General features: G+C 40.6%; 1 protein-coding gene across 12 annotated transcripts in view; it reads left to right on the forward strand.

Annotated features, from left to right (window-relative positions):
- SNX6 (sorting nexin 6) overlaps positions 1-25,684 on the forward strand; it is a 96,652-nt gene that overhangs the window by 32,476 nt on the left and 38,492 nt on the right. For 2 of the 12 annotated variants that reach the window (XM_081547971.1, XM_081547976.1), the window contains exons 1-5: positions 13,059-13,113; positions 13,268-13,315; positions 22,098-22,680; positions 24,161-24,265; positions 24,502-24,612. In XM_081547971.1, the coding sequence (XP_081404097.1) occupies positions 22,675-22,680; positions 24,161-24,265; positions 24,502-24,612 (222 nt within the window). In that variant the 5' untranslated portion in view covers positions 13,059-13,113; positions 13,268-13,315; positions 22,098-22,674. Of the gene's footprint in view, positions 1-7,160; positions 7,230-13,058; positions 13,316-13,377; positions 13,585-22,097; positions 22,681-24,160; positions 24,266-24,501; positions 24,613-25,684 lie in introns of those variants that run through there. The other 10 variants (XM_081547968.1, XM_081547969.1, XM_081547970.1 and 7 more) reach the window with 8 other exon arrangements.

A 25,684-nucleotide genomic window follows, 5' to 3' on the forward strand; every position in this document is an offset into this window, starting at 1 on the left:
GCAGGAGACAGTATTGTGTTCCAGGCACTATGCTGAGCACTTTACATGTGTTATTTCATTCAGTCTTCACACCTATCAGGATGGCGGTACTTTATTTTACCTGTTTTGTAGATGAGAAAACTAGATTTAGAGAAATTGTTCTCTGCTATTCATAGCCTCACCAAATTCTTTATATTCTGTAGGTTGAATCAAGAAAAAGACTATTCGATTAACATTATGCCTAGTTTTGAATATACTGATTCTTTCATTTCTATCTGAAAGCTTATTTTGCATGTATTTAGCAATACTATTATTGAAATAACTTTTTCTTCAGGATATAGAGGAATGTGCTATAGAAGACCTAAACAGAAAGGATAGTACTCCTTACTTATAAGATACAGTTTTATTGTTCTCATTTTAAAGTTCTGAAATCAGGATGGATGTAACCTAATGCTGGGGTGAACATCTAATGCACTGCCTTTTTTCTTTCTCCCAATGCTCTTGGTACATCTTAAAATTGCCGAAATACACTATGTCAATGACATGACCCATGCCTCTGCTTCCTCTTGGTCTGTTAAAGAATGTGATGAAAATACATATGCTTCATAAAGCTGGGCTGACATCCTCTTGTCTTCCAGGAACTTGCTGGCTTTCTGCCAGACTTATACATTTATAGAATGCATCTGCAGAGATCAGCATTTTTAATTTTGAGAGCTTAAAGCACTTTAGAGACTCTGGTTTCTATTCTGTGGTATACAGGGGTATAATATACAACCTCTTACATGTCAGAGAAAGGATTATTGATTTTCCTGGAAAAGACCATTTTTCTCCTCATGTGATAACTTGTATTTACTTAAGAGCTATTGTCGTTATCACCATCATCATGATGTACACGTAGTGACAGAAAAAAGTCAACACCCCTGGGTTCCTTTCGGAGTTATAATTGTTAAAGTTGAGCACATTTTAAAATTAATTATGAAGATGAAACCTTTGGGAATAACTTGGATGGCCTGGAGCCTGTAAAGAAAGAGCTAACCTGCTCTATAAGAAATGACTGAGAATTTGAGGGATTAAGGACCAGTAAGTAAGGGAAGGATGGGGACTAAAGCAAGACGGAGGGAAACCAATGCTGAAATCTGGCCCACTTTCTGTTGTTGTGCTGAATATTGCAAAGGCTGCTGAAGAAGGGCTGCCTTTTTAAAAAAATGTTCACCAAAGTGTCATCTGGGCCAACAGTGACCCCAAGAGGGACCCAGCACAACTTGGATGGAACAGGTATGGGATGAATTGGCATCCCATAAACGGACCAGGGATTTTTAAGTTCAGAAATGTTAAAATCCTCTTTGGGTCATTCTACCCTGGAACATCATCTCCTCCACGGTCCTCTTCCTTTGATAATATCTGCTTATATGTAGCACGGATGAGTGATGTTTCAGGGTGAAGAGATTGGGGACAAGGTGGGGGAAGGGAGAAGAAACACCAAGTGGAAGGGCTACAGTGTTGCTGGAAGGAAGACTCAACCAGAGGACACGGGCAGAAGACTAAGCCCCAGAGTATCCTCAGAGACACAGGGGATGGGCGTTTGAACCAAACGTCATTTGAATTCCAAAGGGCTTGAGACCATCCATGGAGCTGACATTTATATTATACAGATGTAAATATCATTTAAAAGCATTTGAGTTTTCAACAAATGGTGCTGGAACAACTAGACATCCACATGCAAAAAAAAATAAATTAGACACAGACATTGTACCCTTCAAACATACAAAAAAAACCCTCAAAATGGATCATAACCTAAATATAAAATGCAAAACCATAAAACTCTTAGAGGAAAACATACATTAGTTAGTCATTGTTATCTAGTAAACCACTCCAAAATCTTTTGCCTTAAAACGACAATTACTCATTATAAACACAGATTTGTGGGTCAGCTGGGGTTTGGCTGATCTGGACAAGCTCAGGGCGGTGCAAGCTTATGAGAGTGGCAGAGACATATGAGTGCAAGTGGAAGTACAATGTCTTGGTAAAGCCTAGGCACAAGGTCAGTCACTCCCACTCACATGTTATGGATCAAACCAAGTCCCATGGTCAAACTGAAAGTCAAGGGACCAGGAAGTTCAAGGAACCACAGTAAGAGTGTGGACCCATGGGAGGACAACATATTAAAAAGCAGAGATATTACATTGCCGACAAAGGCCTGTCTAGTCTAAGCTATGGTTTTTCCCATAGTCATGTATGAATGTGAGAGTTGGACTATAAAGAAAGCTGAGCGCTGAAGAATTGATGCTTTTAAACTGCAGTGTTGGAGAAGACTCTTGAGAGTCCCTTGGACTGCAAGATCAAACCAGTCAATCCTAAAGGAGATCATTGGAAGGATTGATGCTGAAGCTGAAACTCCAATACTTTGGCCACCTGATGCAAAGAACTGACTCATTGGAAAGACCCTGATGCTGGGAAAGATTGAAGACAGGAAAAGAAGGAGATGACAGAGGATGAGATGGTTGGATGGCATCACCGACTCGATGGACATGAGTTTGAGTGAACTTCGGGAGTTGGTGATGGACAGGGAAGCCTGCCGTGCTGCAGTTCATGGGATCGCAAAGAGTCGGACATGACTGAGCGACTGAACTGAACTGAGAGTTTTATCCCTTATTTCACAGTCTATCTTGTGTGGTAAGCAGGGAAACTCTGCCTACCCAGTCATCCAGCAACCTAGCCTCCTTCTGTTGTGTGGTTCGTTCATCTCTTTGGGCTTTATCGTTCTCTCCTTTCAGCTCAAAGATATGGAAAGAGAGACAAAGTGTGCAGGATCACTGTGGTAGGCTGAATAATGGCCCCCAAGGATGTCCACATTCTCATCTCTAGTATCTGTGAATGTTATCTTACACTGCAAAAGGGACGTTACAGATACAATAAGGCTTTGAAATTGGGGAAATTATCCTGATTGTCTGCTGCTGCTGCTAAGTCACTTCAGTTGTGTCCAACTCTGTGCGACTCCATAAACAGCAGCCTGCCAGGCTCCTCTGTCCATGGTATTCTCTAGGCAAGACCACTAGAGTGGGTTGCCATTTTCTTCTCCCACTGGATTATCTGGGTGCACCTTAAATGTAACCACTCAGCAGCAGCAGCAGCAGGGTCCTCATTTTAGAGGGAGGCAAGAAAGTCAAAGGAGAAAGAAGTAAGTAGATGTAAAGATCAGAGATTTCAGAGTGGTATAAGGAAGGGACCAAGAGTCAAGGAATGCAGTGGGTGGCCTCCAGGACCTAAAAATGCAAGGAGATGGATTCCCCACTAGAACCTCCATAATAAATGAGTCCTGCTAACACCCTGACTTTAGCTAGTAAAACTGATTCGGGAGGAATGGCCTCTAGAAATGAGAATAAATTTGTGTTGTGTTAAGTGACTAAGTTGTGGTAATTTGTTGCAGAAGTAATAGAAAAATGATTTAATTGCATAAGAGATTTTTCAGGGGCAGACATGTGCACATCATTTTCACTCACAGCTCATTCAGCTTAGTCACACAGTCACTCCTATGTTGATGGGGTCCCCGGAATGTAATCTCCTCGAATAGCTGGGAAAAAAAGAGAGTTTGGTGAATATCTGGCCAGTCTCTTCCACAGCCTTTCATGAAAGGTTCCAAACCATGGAGCCAGCCAGTCAAACTGAATATCTTTTAGTGCCTAAAGAGCACATCCCTGCCTCACATCAGACCATTACAGAGACCACAGCCTCAGTCTTGCAGTGAATCCTATCAGGGACGATTGTGGTTTTCACCTGAATATCTGGGAGCCTCCCGTACCAAGTTTATACATCTCCATTCAGTTAAATACAAGAGGGCAAAAGAAATACCTTTAATGGTTCAGAAATTAGTGTATGTTTCCAAGATGCCTTTAAAATGATGATAAACATGTTCTGACTTTCCTTTTTAGAAACTGCAAGCAAGGCAAAGGAAATTGTGTAAATAGCAAGGTCAGAGAAGTGACTAAAAATGTGGTTGTAGAACATTAAAGAGTAAATAATTCAGTACCTTTTCTGAGTCAGCGAGCAGAAAGAAAACTCAAGAGGTCGTTTGGCCAACTCTCTGCTTCTGAGGAGGCCCAGATAGAAGTCATGCCAGAAGGTGTGTGATTGTGGGTGGAGACAGAAAGGTATCGTGTGTTCTGCTGCAGGATCTTTAAGCATGGAGAAGGTTGTATAGAACTTTTCAAGGTATTGTCTGAGTCCTCATAGCTGACATACGCAATGCCAATATCTGCTAGGTGCCTTGCCCATAACAGACTTGCCGGCACCCAACTCAGCTATCTTCTGACTTTGAGGAAGGGCTGAGGGGTGGGGAAACTCTGGGCCTCAATCATATTCCAAGAGAAAAAAACTCACGACTTCTCTCTGCCTGGTGGGGCTGAACTTCTAGATTAACAAGGGGGCAGCCCTCTTAGCCCTAAAACTGAGCGAGAACATCTCCCTACATTAGTGTATGCCCCATGCATCTGATGCCTCATTCTTTCCAGACCTAAAGTTGGAAAAGAGGAAATCAAGACCCCTGTGACTGTCCATGCCCTCTTCTCCTCTCGATTCCCTTTCTCTCCATCAAGGCTAAAAGGAACTGGTGATACTCTCTCCCTCTCCACTCCAGCCCCATGGCAAAGTCTTAGGAACAGGCAAGCATATTGTCAGGGAATTCCCTGCTGGTTCAGTGGTTAAGACTCTGAGTTGCCACTGCAGGGAGCAGGAGTTCAGTCTCTGGTCATGGAACTAAGATCCCACCCGCTGTGCAGCCATAAAATTAAAAAAATATATATATATCTTGTTTCAGCTGTTGTGGGTGCTCTATGTTATAACTACTTCCTCCAGCTGAGTGTCCTGCAAATGAGAGCAAGGGACCACTCTTTCTTGCCCCAGGGCAGTCATCCTCTAGACTCAAGTCAGAGGTAGAAAGCTAGGGAACACAACTTAGGGATGTACTTATATTCAGTGTTTTAATATTTATAAAAACAAGTCCTATTTCACCAAGAAATGACAGAGTAAGTACTCAAGTACAGTTCTGTTTGACTCAGATCTTTGCTCTTGAAGGAGTCATTCTTTAACTTTTTTTTTTTTTTGCTCATCATCAGCCTTACTCTATAACGCATTTCCCAGCTTTTTTTTCCTTACTTTTTTATCTTTTAATTTCATATCATATGCAGCTATCAGTTAAAAATTCCCACAGTGTATCTTGGAGACCATTTCATATATATTTCCCAGCTTTTAAATTCCAGTTTATTGCAATTTAGTCAATACCATTTGTTGAGGATCCATTAAGGACTCCTTACTGTGCTATTGCTATGGTGGACTTATTCCTTTCCTCAAGATTTAAGTCCTTTGGCTTGGGTTGTGCTGGCCCTAGTCCTGCCTTATCCCCACCCTCAACCTTGAACTTTTTCACTTTGTAAATGAACCCTTTTTGAATCTCTTAAGGAGTGTGACATCTGTTTCCTGTTAGAATCTTGAGTAGTAGACAGGAAGTCTGTGACTCCGCTGCTTGAACTCCAGTGGCAGATGGCTAGCTGAGTCACACGCCTTTCCCAAGCACTGAGTTGTTGCTGCTCAGCCCAGAGGTTACTGTCGTTCCCCAGACCCCTTGCATCAGGAGGGGCCACGTGACTGAATGTGGGCAGAGGAGATGTTCCTGTTACCAGGCCCGGGCCACCAAAGCTTCCTATTTGATCCTGGTGCTTTCTCTGCCCTTGTTTAATAACATCTGAGGCTCCTGGGCAGGTGTTCCTATTTATTTTGTGCCATGATGCCTGCATTCCTTCTCAGAACCTTTTTCTTTTTTCATAAACTTTATACTTTGGAATAATTTTAGATTTACAGAGAAGTGGCCAAGATAGTATCTTAGTCCATTTGGGCTGCTATTACAAAATATAGACCCAGTGGCTGACAAACAACAGAAATTTATTTCTCACAGTTTTGGAGGCTCGGAAGTCCAAGATCAAGGCACCAGCAGATTTGGTGTCTGGTGAGGGCCTGCTTCCTACTATAGGAAGATGGTCATCTTCCTACTGTAACCTCACAAGGGAGAAGGGGTGTGGGGTCTCTCTAGGGCCTTATTCATGAGGGTGCTAATCCCATTCATGGGGACACTAATCACCTTCCAAAGAACCCACCTCCTGATACCATTACCGTGGGGCTCAGGATATGGATCTGGGGGATGTGAACATTCAGTCCACGGCAATAGTAGAATTCCCACATGCTGTCCACTCAGCCTAGTTTCCTCTGATGTCATCATCTTACATGACTGCAGTACATTTGCCAAAACCAGCGTTGGTACAGTATTATTAAGTAAACGCCAGAATTTATTCCGATTTCACCAGTTTTTCCGTTAATATCCCTTTTTTGTTCTGGAATCTAGTTCAGGATAGAACTCTAGTGGTTATGTCTCCTCAGCTTCCTTCAGTCTGTGACAATGTTTTGGTCTTTCCTGGTTTTCATGACTTTGACAGGTACTTTTGAGGAGAACTGGTCAGGAATTTTGTGAAATTCCAGAATAACGTTTTACATGCATAAAACAGGATTATAAAGAAAACAAATCACATTGAAATATAGGTATTGAAGTTTTTTAAAACTGTGATACAATAATTTATGTGCTTTTTCTTTTTTTAACACATTACATAACTAGATCTAGTAGCTACCTTGATTTTGAAATAGTAGTGAACATAAACATTTTGAGATTCTGTAACAACTGTAGTATAACATGAAAATATCTGTGAGTTGTCTCTACGCAGTCATGGGTACTGAGATTTTTTGCCTACAGTAAAGGCTAGAGAAAATAGAGATGTAAATTTTTTCCCATCCAAGTCTACAGATTCTTTGAATTCTGTGGCCACCATGACTGTCTTAAAAGGGATGCAGAACCCCAGGATTGGAGGCCTGAGTTCCTGAATATCAATCTTCATGTAGCTGAGACTCTCAAAATAGCCCCCCCAATACTCCCACCACTGCCAAATACATTTTGCCTAAGTTGGAAGTAAATCATATAGGGTTACACCATTGAAGTTTTAGGTTTATCTATTAAAGCAATTGGCATAATCTCAAATAATATGGCTCTTAAACATTAAATTTTATTTATATATACACTTGTATTAACTAACAATACAAAAGTATGTATATCTGTATTCATTGAGACTTCTTTTCCTTACAAGTAACCAAAAGCTTAACCAAAGAAGGAGATGTTACTGGAGGAGAGTTGGGATATCTCACTGGATACAAAGGTAAGGTAAACCATCAGGCATCTTAATGGACTGGGGTCAGAGCAGCTCTAGGAAACTCAGCAGTATTCTGGGGTGCCTGCCTCTTTTGACAGGCCCTGCCATTAACATGAATGGGCTTCCAACTCTGTTGCCACATGTCTCTAAGACCCTTACGCAGAGGAATCTGATTGGCCCAGCCAGCTTCAGTCAGATGTCCTTCTCGGGCCCAGTCGTCTATGACCAGGGATTTACTGTCCATGACTGAAACATGGTTTTGGAGGCCCACTATCTCTTGAGTGGACAGATAGTTCTAAGCAAATGATAACAATAGCATTAAAACAAATATCTGAGCTTTTGCTGTAAGCCAGGTACTCTTCTGTGTGCTTTATAAGGATTATAAGGATTATTTTAAACCTCTTCAACCACTTTAGGATAGGTATGTGCTATTATTCCCATTTTAATGAGGAAACCAAAGAACAAAAAGTTTAGAAAAGTGTTTGAGGCTCCATGATAATCAAATGGCAAAGGTGAGACTTACACTCAGCCCATCTAACTCCAGAGTCTACGTGAGCATTGCCATGTTACAAAGCAAGGAAACAGGCTCAGAAAGACAACTTTCTTCATCCACAGTCACAGGACACAGGGCCAAGATTTGGACAGCAGACTGTCCCCAAAGCCCATACTCTTTCCTAACTATTCCAGGGTCAGTGGTGGAGGCAACTTCTGGGCCCATCTTGAAGGATGGTAAGGTTGTGGAGGCCCAGATGAGGAGGGAAGTGAGTTCAGGCTGTGAGAACAGGGGAGGTCTTGCATTACCTGCACAGACTAAACCCTGGGCAGCTCCCCTTTCTGAGCCAGACACAGTCTGATTCTATTGCCTACAATGAGAGGGAAAGTTCAGCATCTAAGCAAAGGGTTCCTGGACCTGTCATTTTTTTCCTACTGAGTGCAGTGTCTAAACTGACTCCTAAAGCGGAGAACCTCATGTGTCTGGATACTCTTGTGCCAGCTGGGGCTGAGCAACACTTCTGAAGAGACAGATAGAAGGAGGAGCGGGACCTCGGGCTCAGCCTTTTGGAGGAATTTCTAGGCCTTTTGCTTGGGAAGCTCGGAGAGTTTTCTGATTCCTGAAAGTTTTCTTTCTTGAGACTCCTATGACATAGTCATAGGCTGAGGCCAGTGCACAGGATTCCTGGGGTTTAACCCCATTAGTCTCTGCTGGAAAAATGGTTCTTGCCCAGGTACTCTTAGATCTTAGCAAAGGGATAAGCTACTCCTAAAAAGATGAATGCAAAGAGTCAGACATGACTTAGCGACTAAACAACAACAAAAGCTGAAAGCAGTAGGGAAGCAGCAGGTTTTCCAAGCGAGGCCTGGGATTTGTAAACATTACTCATCTTCCCTTTATGCAAAGATGCAGCTATCTTTTCACAAAAGAATTCTGTGACCTTTTGGAATATCATTGTTAAAAAAAAAAAAAGACCATGTGTAGGAGCCTAAAAAAGAAATTCGCCAAAGCACTTCTTTCTTTCTTCTTTAAATTCAGAGATAATTCACATACCATAAAATTCACCCTTTTAAAGTGTATGATTCCATGATTTTTAGTATATTCACCTTGTGTAACCAAAACCACTAGTTTTAGAACATTGTCATTACCCTAAAAATGTAGCCACATACCCTTTAGCAATCATTCCCTATTTCCCCATCCCTCAGCCCTTTGCAATCACAATCTACTTTTCAAGATATATGTGTGTGAAGAGATGATCTTCAATTTATTTTCTAAACTTTCTCCTTAAAAAACACATCAATTAATATCTGGCACTTCAATAAATGGTATTGGGAAAACCAAATAGCCACATGCAAAAGAATGAAAGTGGACCATTATCTTACACTGTATAAAAAATTAACTCACAATGGATTAAACACTTAAATGTAAGACCTGAGACCATAAAACTCCGAGAAGAAAACAGATAGTAAGCTTCTTTTTCTTAAATTTATTCTTTTATTTACTTATTTTTTGGCTGTGCTGGGTCTTAGTTGTGGCATGCGCTGTCTAGTTCCCTGACCAGGGATTGAACCCAGGTCCCCTGCATTGGCAGGCAGATCCTTTACTACTGAGTCACCAGGGAAACCCCTGCTTCATCTAACTTAAACAATTACTTAAACAATTACAATTCTATATGTTTAAAGCTTTTCTTCTAGAAAAAAAAAAAAACGACTTGACTTTTGTTTGACAAAAAATGTTCAACACTAATACAATTGTTTATTTTCAGAATTTTAAAGTAACTCATTATTCTCTGAAATCTTACTCTTCTTTAAAATCTTCCAATGTATGTCTTTTTTTTTTTTGGCTGCATCATGCAACATGTTTGATCTTAGTTTCCTAACCAGGAATCTAACCCGTACTCCCTGCATTGAGTCTTAGCCACTATACCACCAGGGAAGTCCCCCAATGCACGCCTTTTGAAGCACACCACTGGGAAACTATTCATAATTATAACATTCTACTTTCCTGTTGAATCTGTGAAGTAATCAAATTGTGATTCAACATAATTTGCTCGTGAAATTTATATAAAGTAGGTAATTTCATAGAAATCTATCAAAACAAGATGAAGATTGATTATTTGGTTAAAAGTATTAGGAAAGGGGTTTAGCTTTAATATCTTCTTGATTTATTTTACAAGTAGTTGAAAAATCTGTTATGTAAACTTCTACCTTAATTTCTTTTCATATTCCTGAACTTCTATAACTGTCTTTTTGATAGTTGTTAGTATCAGTTACTTATAACTCCTTCTTTTTTATCATTTACAAAATATATCTTGAGACCTTTGCTCAAGAAGGAAGGCTCAGATGTTAATGAACAACTTTATTATTTCAAGATTGGGTTCTCTATTCATGCAAGTTTTCAGCTATTGATTTTAGCTACAGTAATTACTATATGTCTTTGTTGATCATTTTAGTTGGTTACTCATATCTTGTTTTAAAATTTTATTTTTATTTGGCTGCACTGAATCCTAGTTGTGGCATGTGAGCTCTTAGTTGCAGCATATGGGATCTAGTTCCCTGACCAGGAATCAAACACAGGCCCCCTGCACTGGGAGCTCAGATTCCTAGCCACTGGCACCAGGAAAGTCCCAGTTACTCATAACTTAAATCCTGCTTTTTTTTTTTCAGAACTAGTGATCTTAAAGTTTTGGCATTTGAGAATTTCAGTGTTTCTGTATAGTGTTCCTGGACTTGGCTTAAATACTGAAATTTAAAACGCTTGGTTAATGCAGAAGCATTTGAAATCGTCTCATGTGCATTTCTTGATCTTTGTCCACAAGGACACACCTGACCCTCCTACCAGTTGTGTACAAATACTGAGCTCATTAATTGTAGCTCCTCGCTTCTGTCTCTACCTGGGAAGTGTAACCTTATAGGCATTATCTTAAAACCAAAAACAAATTATTGGGAAATATTGACACATTTTATCAGCAACAAGTTACTGGGACATTCCTCCTGACATTTCATCACACTACACTGACACCACATGATGCCTCATGACTCGCAATGAAAAACATCACCCTAGTAGTTATTACATTGCACTGGGAAACAAGAAACAAACAAAAAATAAGGTCACCCCACCCCATGTTGGAGAATAACCCTTGTTGGGGCAATAACTTAAATCTTTCTATGCCTCACTTCTCCTTACATATAAAATGAAACCTACAGTTTCTCATGAAAATGTCTGGAAGTTTAACATTATTGTTTTGTAGAAATTCCCTGGCAGTCCAGTGGTTAGGACTGTGTGCTTTCACTGCAGAGGGTACAGGTTCAATCCCTGGTTGGGTAACTAAGATCCTACAAGCCGCTGAACCTGACCAAAAAAAAAAACAAACCCAAGCAAAATAAAATCCATTACTGTTTTGAGAGCTTCAATTTAATAAGATAGGATGGGAGGGCCTGGCAAAATAGGGACTCACAGGCTGAAGATCTGGACCTTCGCATAACGGAGACCTGGGAAGATTACTGAATAGGGTAGTAACATAATCATCAATATCTATGTCTTAGGAAAACTGGCAGCAGTATAATAGAATGGCAAGAGAAGTTATGAGAGTATCCAAAGGGCCGGACAAGGGTGGGGAGAGATAAATATGGAGTTTGGGATTAACATATACACACTGCTATAAATAAAATAGATAAACAACAAGGACCTATTGTGCAGTATGCGCTCATGATCAGTCGCTCAGTTGTGTGCTACTCTTTGTGACCCCATGAACTGTAGCCAGTAGTCATGTATGGATGTGAGAGTTGGACTATAAAGAAAGCTGAGCCCCAAAGAATTGATGCTTTTGAACTGTGGTGTTGGAGAAGACTCTTGAGAGTCCCTTGGACTGCAAGAAGTTCCAACCAGTCCATCCTAAAGGAAATCAGTCCTGAATATTCATTGGAAGGACTGATGTTGAAGCTGAAGCCCCAGTTCTTTGGCCACCTGATGCAAAGAGCTGACTCATTGGAAAAGACCCTGATGCTGGGAAAGATTGAAGGTGGGAGGAGAAGGGGACGACAGAGGATGAGATAGTTGGATGGCATCACTGACTCGATGGACAGGAGTTTGAGTAAACTCTGGGAGTTGGTGATGGACAGAGAGGCCTGGCGTGCTGCAGTCCATGGGGTCGCAAAGAGTCGGACACGACTGAGCGACTGAACTGAACTGAACTGAACTGAACCGTAGCCCGCCAGGTTCCTCTGTCTATGGGATTTCCCGGGCAAGAATACTGGAGTAGGTTGCCATTTCCTCCTCCAGGGGATCTTCCCAACCCAGGGAACGAACCCATGTCTCCTGCACTGGCAGGCAGATTCTTAACCAGCTGAGCTACCAGGGAAGCCCGTGCTACGCACTAGGGGCTCTACTTCAACTTTTAAAAATGGTTTTTAAAAAACAGGCCAGACAAGAGATGCTGAGGGTAATTGTTGTGGAAGGGGGTTGGAAGGAGGAATGAGACCAATTTAAGAGGTAATGGCAGATAATCAACTATAGATGTAATGGGAATTGGTTACTAAATGGTGTGAGGACTGAGGGAAAGGAAGGAAAGACTTGAATGGGACTTTGAGGTTTCTGGCCTGAACATCTGAACATGCTGATGCCATAAACTGAATGGAAATGTAGGATTGCTTTTTTTGTTTGTACATGTGTGTGCACTTCTGTGTAACAGAAGAAGTGGGGCAGGGGGTAAAAAATGATTTTGTCTTGTTTCAAGTGCCTGTGGACACCTGTGTGGTGCTATGGAACTGGAAAGGTAGAGTGGGCCTGGGGACAGCTCTTGGTATAAAGAAAAGGAATACTCTAGGAACGTGTACAGCTCATTTATATAGTGCTCAACCATTAGCGCCCCACACCCTGAGGTAGTTATTACCTTGCCAGCAGTAAAAGCTTTATTACAGCCCCTGACCGATGACTGTGTAAAGGTCCTTGGTTCAAACAACATCTACGGGCAAAATATTAATTGTGATTAATTATCGTGTGGCACCATACAAAGACTAGAAGGTTTCTTGTGGTTCCCGGAGGGCACTTGCTTGGTTTTCGCTACAGCCCTTAGGGAAAGGGAACTGGACAGCTCCCCGGGTGGCCTTCGGCCCTTCCCGGATCTGAACCGGCCAGCGAGCGGTCTCCAGACACGCGCGCCTGAGCCTGGGCGCTCTCGTCCTAGGATGCTACGACCTTGGGCGGTGGGCACTGAGTCCTTCCGCGCTCTCAGACCCCGGCCACCAGCGTCCGGGAGGGCGGGGCGGGGCGGGGCTGCTCCGAGGCCCCGCCGCCGGCCCCGCCCCGCCCGCTTGCAGCGGCCGCCGCCGCCGGCTCCCTCCGGCCCGCGGTGCGGTGCGCGCCTGCGCTGGCCCTCGCCTCGGAGCAGCCATGATGGTGGGTGTTCGCGGCGCCGAGCCCAGGGCGCGCGGTGGGGGCGGCGGGCGCGGGGCGGGCGCGGGGGCCGCGCCGGCCGGGCACTAACGTCTCCCTTTGTGTCTCCCCCGCTCCATCCTCTCCCCCGGCGCGCCGGGCCCCGCCGACCCCGCAGGAAGGCCTGGATGACGGCCCCGACTTCCTCTCGGAGGAGGACCGCGGAGTAAGTTCTGCCTCCTTCTGGCTCGCGGGACCCTCCCCCCAGCCTTGGCCCTGGGGTGGGCTACCGGAGGGGGGTCCCCGGCCGCGCGGCACCCGCTCCCCGCCGGCCTCCTTTCGGTTTCCTCGCCGCCCCGCGCCCCGCCCTCCTGCAGCCCTTCCTCCCTTGGGGCCGTGCGGTTCTGATTTCCCGGGGACCCGCGGCCGCTCTCGGCCCCCCGCCCCGGCTCCGACCCTCCGGTGGACCTCGTTCCCCGCCCGCTGCGGGTGCAGGTGGGGAAGTGGAGGGGGAAGCCGTAGCTGGACAGTCCCCGCCCCCCGCCCCCCGCCCCCCGCCCCCCGCCCTGCGTTGGGGGCTATGAAACCCATTGTCAGACCTTCCTGCCCGCACCCTGAATTTCCCCTTGGGGACCTCTCGAACATGTCTCCGCCCACCCTTCTCTCTCTCTCAAACATTGTAGTACTGGCTTGTTGTAAATTATCCTTTTGCAAGAGAATTTACAGTCGTCGGATCTTCTCTCTTCTCCAGTATCCTACGAGATTTTGCAAAGTGCTGGTAGCCCACAGTACCTTTACTTTTTCTAATGTCCAAAAGACACATCTTTTGCGGCGATCCCTTGGTGGTGATTTGAGGCAAACTGCAGTTCCCTTCAGAAAGGGCCTTCAGAGCTGTGATTCCTCCCTTCCACTCTGCCCGCCTTTACCTTGGCTGAAGGGTGGTAATCTGTATAGTGACTTGTACAAGTGAGCACTTGAAAGATACTGATACATGATGATGGCAACTCAGCAGCGTTCCATGGTTCCTTCACATTTAACAGCCTGAGCTTTACTTTTCTGTTTTGCTTTTACTTATTTATCTTTGATAATGTGAGAGACACGCCTGTTAGTCGATTTTTGGCAGGTGATATAGTATTCTTCTAAGATTTTATTCCTGTTTTTTTTTTAAATTAAAGATAAGGTAGTTAGTATTAACTGATGATCTTTATAAAGCTTTAACATGGTAAGAAAGTTGCAAAGGGTGCAGTATACTTTTATAGATGACGAATTAATACTTTTCTCTGTTTACACAAAACAAGAAAAGCAAACAGGATTTGCTGTCTTGTAAAACCTGACCAATATTCAGTAAAAGTATTAATTTTTTGAGTATTTATGTTGATGTGAAAAATAGGGTATTTTCTGGTGAATATTTGTGTTCCAAGCCTTATGCCTTTGATGAGATTGGCTTATTGAACTGGAGCCTCTTAAGTAATGTGTCCAGAAACTTTTCGTGTATTACAGATTAAAGGCAGAGTGAGATGAAAGGCATGGGTGACCAGGAGGTTCTTACAGAATCTTGCAGATGAAAATTTTAATATGAAAATGGTAAATTAAAACCAACAAACATTACCATGAATTTGAAAGTGTTTAGAATGTCATGGTGAATATGTCTACATGTCCAGTTCTTCCTTATTTTTGTCCTGTGGGACTAGGTGAATCATAGTAATAGCCACAGCTGGACAGTGTGTTAGCACTGTATAAGCACTGTTTCCTTATATCTTCTCATCATTCTTGTGAAGCTTTAGTATCCCCCCCTTTACAGATGAGAAATCTGAACCTCAGGGATACTGAATAGTCTGAAGTCACATAGTCAGTGAGTGGGAGAGGTGGACTTTAAACCATATAGCTGACATCAAAGCCAGTGCACATATTTCTCAAAGTCTCCTGGAAACACTTGCATCAGAATCATCTGGGGTGTTTGAAAAACTAAAGTCAAAAGATTCTGGGCCCACTGTCTAGTAAATCAGTCTCGTGAGCTAGGGAGGGAAGAAAACCACTTTGTTAACAAGCAAGAAGATTCCATTGCACATGAAGTTTGATTATGGCTGCACAAAGTTAACCTTCTATTTCCTCATTTCAGGAACAGAAATTGCAGGCCTGTTTAAATTTCCTTATAATGTGTTTGTCTTGATAGAAATAGATTAGTAGAACTTTTAGGCATTGCACTTTTAGTTCAGATTGTCTTGTTCAGCCTTTTAAGAAAGTCTTGATAAAGAGAAAGCATGAAATACCTATTTGATACAAATTGCAGGGGGGAACATCACAGATTCAAAAATAATAATGTAAGCACTTCATTCAAAGCAGCAAGTAAGCAAAATTAAAGACAGTATTTTTAACTACATTTATAAGCAGCCTTGAATTTTCATTATGATATTTGGTACAGAAGAGAATCGAACAGCTTTAAGAAAATACTGTTTCGTGAGAAACATAAAAAGCAGACTTTAAGAATACACAGTATTGAAATATTGGTCACGTTTAATCTCTTCGGTTACACCTCTACATAATAGGGTATTTTTTTCTTTCCCAAAGGCAGGACAGTAACATATTATTTAGTAAACAAATGAGCCCTTTGAACTGGATGCATTTTGCTCTGATGTCCTTGTTAAATAGAGCAGTAGGTGCCAGCATGATGGCATAGTTGTGTTAGCATTTGATTTGAATTCTAAATAATATGTTTATTGTTATCAGAATTACTTCAGGTGGAGGAACTGCACCTTTCCAGGACTCCTCACCTTGCTCCTCCCTCTGTATTTCTTATCTTCATTAATGTCATCATTTCTATTCCTGCAGGCAAGAAGCCTCTGAATCATATCCTTCATCCCCATACCAGAACAATCATCAAGACCAGATAATTTCACCTCAGAAATGTTGTTTAGCCCATCTTTTGTTTACATGACCCCAGTTAAGGTCCCTGCCATATCTTTCCTGGCTTGTAGCAGTATCTGTTATTGGTCTCTGTCTCTGGTCTTTTTGTTTTCCAATCCGGACTTCACATGACTGCTAGTTTATCTAACTGAAATGATTGAATCATACGGCACCAGTAGAGTCACAAGGACTTACTTGAACCCAGTTCTTTTTGCAGTAAGGTCCAAACTCCTTATGCTAGCGTTGAATACCGTTCATCATCCTTTCTGGCCGATCTCATTCTCAAGGTGCCCCAGCAGACACCCCCTCCCCAACACACACACTGTAGACATATTCTAGTCTATTTGTCATTGCTCAAGCACCTCTGCCATCTCTTAATGTCTATTTTATGCATGCTTGTCAATGTCATGGAGTAGTTTTTTTCCCTTCACCTCTTTTTTTCCACATGAAATTTGGCTTATCTTTTAAGACTTGGCCCAGATGTCTACATTTTCTTTTGTACCTCCTCAGCATTTAGCTTGAATACATTCCATATTTATTGATAGTTATTTCAGATAAAAATGTGACATAGATTTTGTTAGCAAAGGATAAGATGAATGTTGGCAGAGGAAGAAGAAAAAGTTCGTGCCCTGGGACTATGGCAGTGTGGTATGGGACTTACAGTGAAGTGCTGAGGGAGTACCAAGGAGAGTGAAGATGTAACGATAGCTACACACTGCTGAAGCATTTACTGCAGGCCAGGGACTTTCCATATATTAACTCACTTCTCAAATCCCTGTGAAGTAACTGCTTCTGTTATTCCTGCTTTGGAAAGGAAAAGTGAGGTTTAGAGAGAGTAACTTGCCCAGATTCCTACAGCCAGTATGAAATAGATTCAAACTCAGAGGGAATCTAGCTATGGGTCCTGGGCTGTCATATCCGACTGTTTTGTGACCCCGCAGACTGTAGCCCACCAGACTCCTCTGTGCATGGGATCCTCCAGGCAGGAATACTGGTGTGGTTTGCCAGTTCCTTCTCCAGGGGATCTTTCTGACCCAGGGATCAAACCTGCATCTCTTGCATTGCAGGTGAATTCTTTACCACTGAGCCACCAGGGAATCCCGTTAACCATGGTGCTGTCTCCTAAAGGAGCTAAACCTTAAATGTTGATCAGAAATTGTGTAGGCTGTCAGGGAAGGGGAGGGCTTGTCGGCAGAGAATATAATGTGTAGATAAGTCATTTGGTTCCACCTGCAGCATTTGTTCTTATTGGCAGCAGGAGTACATCCTGGTAGTACAGATAAAGTGCATAATGATAAAGAATACAGCCAGTGGGAAGTCCTGAGGGTTCTTAGGTGGGAAGGACATGTACCCAGATGAAAATAGCATTGTAGATGACTCCAGTGTGGAAGATGGATTGCTGCTTTCTTGCAGAAAGCAGAGAAAGCAGTTACCAGGCCGTTGCGGCAGTCCAGATGAGAAATGTTAAAGGTAGAACTAAGGCCGTGCAGTGGGAGAAGGGGTGAAGGAGAGGACATAGCAAAGAGATGTCTAGGAGATAGAATGGACAGGGCATAGTGGCTTAAGAAATACATGGGCTGGGCTGAGAAGGAGATGAGGAATATAGGAGAGAAGAGTAGAGTTAGAAGGTAGATAATAGGTTTGGTTTTCAGATTTGCTGGATTTGAAGTGCCTAATCCCTTTCCCCCAAAACTACAAACTAAGATCTGAAAGGACAAAGATTGTGTCTTTTCATCCTAGCACCTCCGATAGCGGTTGGCACACTGAAGGCACTCGGTTGTTTAATAAGTATTAAGCAATAAATACACAAACACTAAACAACAAATACATCCAGGTGGATATGTCTAGTTGGTAACTTGAAATTATGATTGGGAACTTAGAATAGGAGATGTGAGTTGCAGGTATAAATTCAGGAGTTATTAGTCAAGAATGGCTGAGATTACGAAGGCTAGATACCCAGAGGAAACAAGACTCACATGCCAAGGGGAGAAAATGGACTAATTGATGGGGCTGAGATGGGCGGGAAGAGAAGGAGAAGCGTTCCCAGAAGCTGAGAGTTTTAAGGGAAAGGGTCAGAATGATCATTAAGGCAAAATACCAAAGAGAGGTCAAGAAGACCACAGACTATTGGATTTGGAAATTAGATCCTCACCGTGTGGAGGTTTTGTGAGACCAGGGCTAATTTGACCAGAAGAGCAGTGCTGGAGCAGACAGGAAGGTTACATGTTCAGGTGGCCAGAAAGCTCAGCTCTCCGTAGGACACCATGTCTTCTGAGAAAGCAGAGGCGTTGAGTCCAAATCTATTTGTAGAAAGGTTTATTGATGGGTCTGAAGGGGTAACAGCTGCTAGTGTTTACTTTTTGAAGATGTGGGAGTCAGTGTCACTTATTGAGCATAGGGGTGGAAATGTGGTTGAGGCTTGAGACAGTAAAGGTTTGGAGTAGTTGCTCAAGGAGTCAGAAGGGGAGCTGAGCAGATCGGCCTAGGACTGTTGAATGATTTTAAGGCTCTAATGCAGTTTGGAGACCAGTAATTTGTAGTGCACAAGTGCAACAAACAGTTGTGACTTTTCTCTAGCCACACTCAGCTCAGAAAGCAAAAAATGTCGATTGAATTGATCCTCCAGGTGGGAACTTGCAAGTCAGATATGGCAAAGAGCAGTGAGAGTTGACAAGACCGGTGAGAAAGACACTGGAGTGACATTAAGTGACTTATTTCTGGTATGATAGATGAAAGGAAATCTAGTTTCCAGAAAGTATATGTATAATCAACCATTGATTTAACTACTGAGCATACTGGGTATAATAATGGAAATAATTCATTACAGGACTACCAAAATTATTTGTTGTTGTTCAGTCACTAAATCGTGTCCAACTCTTTGTGACCCCATGGACTGCAGCACACCGGGCCTCCCTGTCCCTCACCATCTCCAAAATTATAACTGGTTGTAAATCAGCTGTACTTCAATTAAAAAATTTTTCTTTTTTTTAAATCCTAACTGAACTAGGAGTAAAATAGATTTAAATTTTGGCCAGAACTAGTGAACTTAACAGAATTTCTGTCTTTCTCATGGGGTTTTTCACTGATTATACTATAATTCCCTAGAAATAGTTTCTTAGCACTATTACAGTTTGCGCCTTTCTTTCAGGGCTGCACTGAACCAGAAGAATAGGGCCTGGGGGCTCACTGTAAGGACTAGGCTTTTCTTCAAGCTGGAACCCCTTAGGTTTTGAGCAGAGGAATGAGTTCTAGTTTAGTGGTATCGTTCCAGTGGCTCTATATGGAATATAGATTGAAGAGGCAAGAGGACAGAAGCAAGAGACTGGTTGGGAAGCTGTGGCAATAATCAGTTACTTTGCTTCGTTCTTCCCCCTCCTTCCATCTATCCGCCTATCTCTGTACATGTATTTACTTTTCTGACAAAAGATAAACAATTTTTTAGGAGTGTCATAAAGTAGGTACTTTAATGTGTAAATACATCAGTGTACTAAACTAGTAGTGAAAGTTGTCTTTACTAATTATACATGAAGAATTAATCTATCAGCAGTAGGGCAGTGTCTTTATATTTCTAAGGATAGTGTATTTATGTTGCTTAATCCATTTCCTCTGCCTGGGCTTTCCCTTGACCCTGACACAAATGTTTAACCTAGTAAGTCTTTGACAGAAGAAAGTACAAAGTTTATTGACCCAGATAAGGATTAAACTGATGAATGTAGTCTAATTAGAATATCCTCAAACTGACCTTACTAGTTGCACAAATTTAATTAAGTGTTAATGAATCACAGTTGTTTGCTTCACTCCTCCCCTTAATAAAAGCTACCTAAAATTACTTATTTTTCTCTAAACAAAACTCTGCTTGCAAAATCTGTGTGTGTGTGTGTGTGTGTGTGTGTGTGTGTGTGTTCACTTAATCCTGTCTGACTCTTTGTGACCCCATGGAATGTAGCCTGCCAGGCTCCTCCATCCATGGGATTTTCCAGGCAAGGATACTGGAGTGGGTTGCCATTTCCTCCTCCAGGCAAAATCTGTGTATATTGTATCTAATTAGCACTAAATTTACAGAAGTTCCCTGCAGTCCAGGGTTAGGACTCTGATTCCACTGCAGGGGACGGGGTTCCATCCCTGGTTGAGGAACTAAGATCCTGCAAACCACACAACAGGGCCAAGAAAAGAAAAAAAAAAAGAACCACTAAATTTACAATACGATATTTTATTAAATCTAAGGTGCAGTTGATTGGAAGATACATTTTCTTACATGTACCACTAAGAAAAAAATACAGCCAACTAAACTATTAATTGTCATCAATACAGAGCATCCTTATTTCAGATACATTAAAATGTGGAAAATAAGCATCTGGAATTGATGAAATATGATATCAGATTTTCTTTCTTTTTTAACTTAATTTTTTTAATTGAAGTATGGTTGATTTACAGTGTTGTGTCAACCTCTGCAATACAGCAAAGTGACTCAGTTATACATATATAGTAGTGAAAATAGCTCAGTTGTGTCCCACTCTTTGGGACCCCATGGACTATACAGTCCATGGAATTCTCCAGGCGAGAATACTGGAGTAGGTAGCCTTTCTCTTCTCCAGGGGGTCTTTCCAACCCAGGGATCGAACCCAGGTTTCCTGCATTGCAGGTGGATTCTTTACCAGCTGAGCTATCAGGGAAGCCCATACACATACAGACATTCTTTTTTTTAATTCTTCTCCATTATGGCTTATCCTGGGATATTGAATACAGTTCCCTGTGCTATACAGTGGGACCTTGTTTATCCATCCAGATTATCTTTCAGCAAAAGTTTTGTATTGATGTGGGAGATGATTTTATTGGCTGGCAAACCCTTATGTGTGTGAAACAAATCTTGTGGCCAGACAAAATAATCCTTCCCATAGGCCCAGGAAATGGAAAAAAATTGCAGTCTGAAGTGTATATGGGTACTGACCATAGGAACATACACTATCAAAAGGAATGCTTCTGCTGATATTAGCTAAACTTCCTGTGAGATATAAAGAGGAAGAATCAGAATCTTACCATCAGCATTTTGCTGTGACTACATTTGTAATCATGTACATTTTCCTGAGATCAGTTCTAGAACTCAGTTGTTAAAAGAATGAAAGAAGCAAATGGCAGGTTGAATTAATAGCTATGAAGGCTATTATATGGGATGCTTTAGTAAAGCATACAAGAAGAGAATTTATAGAAAGGTTAGAAAGAAGTAGAGGAATAAAAGCAAAGGAGGGAACTTCTGGGACTCATGGAAATGTTCCATATCTTGATTATGGTGACGATTACAAGGGTATAATCTATGTATGTGTTAAAACTTTTCAAATTATATGCTTAAAATCTACATTTCATTATATGTAAACTGTACCTAAAAAAGTAGAGTACAAGACCAAAAGTGATATATAGGAATATAGGAATGTGTAATATAGGTATACTTTTTGTATATAGGAGTACTTTTATTGATGAATTGCAGTTTTAAAAAGCCAAGTGTTTTACTGTCAGACAAAACAAAGCAAAAAAAAGGGAAATAGTGGATGTGGATACTGAAATGGAAGACAGAGAAATATGTTAATAATTTGAAATAATCTTAAATTGGAAGAATAAATAACAGCTGTTCATATTTAGAAATCCTGAAAGGTGTGTTTCCAAATTGATAGTGCAATGGTTAAAAAAATAAAATAAACCTGAAAATTAAAATGTGCTTGGAGATATGAAGTCTGGCAGAATGTTTTATATAACATTAAAAAGAAAATATTAGCAGCTGAGATAAAGTTTTGACAGAATGTAAAGACAGTCTGGAAAATCTAGACTAGCGTTTCCTCATATGGTTTTTAAGGCTTATTCTGAAAATTGTTTTGCTATGTCTGTGATAGGGCATGGGATTCTGTGTTTTTTAATAAGCATCCAAGTTGAGTCTTACCAGTTGTGTCTGAGAAATGCTAGACCAGGCAGTGAAAACATAAATGAAGAACTGCCAAGATTGTTATTCCAAAATCCATAAGATAAATTTATTAGTTTCCTGGGGCTGCTGTAACAAGTTACCACAAACTTGATGGGTTAATACAACAGAATTTTATTCTCTCACAATTCTGCAGGCCAGAAGTCTGAAATCAGTATCACTGAGCTGAAATCAAGGTGTTGGCAGGGCCATGCTCCCTGAGGCTCTAGAGAAGAATTAGTTACTTGTCTCTTCCAGCTTTCTCCTGGCTGCCTGCACTCCTTGGCTTGTGGCTTTACCACTCTAATCTCTGCCTCCTTAGTTAAGTTGCTTTCTCTTCTTTTGTCTGTGTCAAATCTCCCTCTTATAAAGACACATGTAATTGTATTTAGGGCCCACCTGGATAATCCAGGATAAACTCCACATTTTATTTATTTATTTATTTTTACCATATAAGGTGACACCCACAGGGATTTGGACGTGGATGTCTTTGGGGGAGCTATAATTAAGCCAACCACAATAAACATCTTAAGAGTGGCCTCAATATGAGTAAAAAGAAATAAGGAAGCAAATTTCTTTCTTTTTTTTTTTTTTTCTGCAAATTTCTTAAATTAGAATTAAGGTAAGGGGTTAGAGAAGAGGTAGGAAACAGTTTGAAGACCTGATAAGACTAAATAAAAGCAGGAAAACCAAAGAACAGAGTACTCTCTGATGTTTCCAATATTGCGGAAGCCATGAAGGTAATTGGAAAATGAAAAAGAAAACTTCTTTGTAATTCAGGACAGCCTTTAATTTCTTTTATCAGACAATGGCTATGTGTAGCAGAGTACAATAGTGATTTTTTAAAACAATTTTATGTAAGTTTATAGTGTTAAAAATATGATTGCTGGTTGAAATTTAATTCAGTATAAACTTATTAAAGTTACCAATAAAGTTTTTGTTAAAGGCCATCATAGAGAGTATCATGCATTTTAAATAATGATTCATTTCTTCTGTGACTGTTTGTAATGGTATTTATTTTTTAAAAACATGTCTACTCAATATAGAACCAGTAGTGCAAAAGTGAAATAGTATTTTACTTTCATTGCTAATAAACAACTCTATTTAATGAGAAACTTCACAAAATTCATCTTTTAATAAGTCACAAAATTTCTTAAAGCCTTTTTCCAATTTTATAAAAGTAATTCATGCATATTGGGGAAAGTTGGAAGAATAAACGAACATAAAAGAAAATCCACTGCAACTCACATTTTGTTGTATTTCATATACATAATAATTTTATGTATGCATTTTTTAAAAATATAATTGAGATCATAGAGTGACCAATTTTGCTTCTAGCATTTTTTTCCATTTGCATTGTAATTGAAATTTGAAACACTAATGATTAGGTAAGATTGCAAAGGCATTCCTGCTTTTACAACTAGAGTATTTGAAGCAGGCTAGTTAGTTAGATTTTTAATATTTCGTATCTTTGCATCTGGCTAAGACATGATTTTATCTTTTAGTGTATTTGCTTGTTTTGTAAATCTCCAAATTACCCTAAGATGTTAGAATGTTAATTTGTTTAAAAGGGAAGAAAAATGAGTGATGTTCAAGAATGAGTAAAATTGTGATTAGAATTATAAGTGAAGTCTTGTCATAGATGAGTAAATAGAATCACTAAATAGGGAATATACCCAATTCTTCTAATGTACTAAAGCTATAGAGTAAAATTTAATACATATCACAGGAGTTAATTATTATTAGCATTTTTATTAGCATTTTGCATATATATAATACATTTAACTGTCATTAATTTTATTACATATTCCTGAATTAAAATAAGCAATAAAATTTAAATGATTGGCCATTATTCTTTTTATTATTTTTTTTATTCCTAAAGGTAGATATGTTTCTTAATTTTAGGACACTTGAACTTGTAAAGGACCATCTTTTTGGAAAATAGCTTACTAGTTTACTTTTTGGGTGAAACTATAATAAATCATAGTTAGTACATTGACTCATACAAAGGATAGTTGAATGGTGTAGAATGAAAATTGATTAAGATAATATACCCAAAGCACCTCCCCCAGAAGATAGATAGATTAAATGAACTGGCGTACTTGTTAGATCTAAGATTCGCTATTTTAGTTTTGTTTTTGCACTGTCTTATTGTCTGGGAGAAGAATGAATTTGCATAAAAACCTATTGAATTTTCACTGAGGTATTATTTTTTTCTAGCTTAAAGCAATAAATGTAGATCTTCAGAGTGATGCTGCTCTGCAGGTGGACATTTCTGATGCTCTGAGTGAGAGAGACAAAGTAAAATTCACTGTTCACACAAAGGTAAATGGGGTTTTTTTACTTGTGTTATTTTAATTATTGTGCTGTTACATATGTAATAGTACACTGACTAGAATTTTGGTTTTCAACATAATTAGAAATTGTATTTTAGTTTATAATTCACTGCTGCTTATTATCTTTCATAAAAGACTAATTTTAGAAAATAAGGTATAAAATGTTCATAGAAGCTTTTATAGTCTAATCTTAATTTTTACTTGAGAGAATCTCTGTCTTTGCAGAGTTCATTGCCAAATTTTAAACAGAATGAGTTTTCTGTTGTTCGACAACATGAGGAATTTATCTGGCTTCACGATTCCTTCATTGAAAATGAAGACTATGCAGGTTACATTGTAAGTATTGAGGTTCCATTTTAATCCTATTTTCTAGGAGCTTTTTGGATACTTTATTATGTGTGGAAATCTTATTCAGCACTTCTAGTGAACTGATATAATTTTTATTAAAATTGCCAGCTATAAAGCATAATTGACTGCCACCTTTTATCCCAAGTTGTCTTGTTTGGGAGTGTGGCGATATCGATATGTGACGCTCCCTCATTTAAACTTAAATTCTTACTGTTGATTAGAATTGAAATGGGCTTGTCCTGAGGGGTAATAACTGAGGGGGTGTTACAGACCGTATTGGTCTTGAACCCTTGGGCAGACAGGCGTTTAGAGTTGGAGGGCTCCTGAGAGATTATGTAATGTGAATATGCGCCTGGTGTTGTTCCTTAGCTGTTGACCGCACTCGGATTTCTGGAACTGTTTCATTTGATTTCCTTGAAATCATCCTGACCTGATTCCATCTTTATCCTTGTGGCCCTTATTCTCAGTCATTTGCTTTTTTTTTTTTTCTTTCTACAACTCCAGTTTGGTGCACAAGTGGCACTGCTTTTGTTGTTGTTAATTGCCAGTTTATATACATAATACAACTCAGAACAGCCCAATGGAAGAGATGCATAGGATGAGATATTGGGGTGAAGAGTTGGCACAGAACTCTCACGCCCTTTCAGGGATGTACCACCTTCCATTTTCCCAGCATGTCAGTGTGTTTACTAGCCTGGAAGCTCTCCTGTTTCCCCTCTTTTCCCCCTCATCTTCTTGTATGGTGTTATTTTCTTACTACTTTTTTCTCTCATAGGACTAAACACTCGTCAAAGATCAAGACCATGTCTTATTTATCTTTGTCTGCTGGTCATTCAGCATCACGTCTGGCACATAGTAGATGTCGGTGTGGGCAGCACTGAATATGTGCCAGTCTGTACTTGGTGCTTCCTTCCCTGTTGCTTTCCTTGGTATAACCCTTTTCTTCTGGTCGTTGCTGTTTTACCTTCCGCCTACTTACCCTTCCTTCTACTTACTTGCTATCTTTGCTTTCCATCATTTCCCCTTCACAGTTCTTACTTGCAGGCTCTTCCTCTAAGAT

The sequence above is a fragment of the Giraffa tippelskirchi genome, chromosome 12 (genome assembly GCF_054371585.1).
Source record: "Giraffa tippelskirchi isolate mGirTip1 chromosome 12, T2T-mGirTip1v1.2.pri, whole genome shotgun sequence".
NCBI lineage: Eukaryota > Metazoa > Chordata > Mammalia > Artiodactyla > Giraffidae > Giraffa > Giraffa tippelskirchi.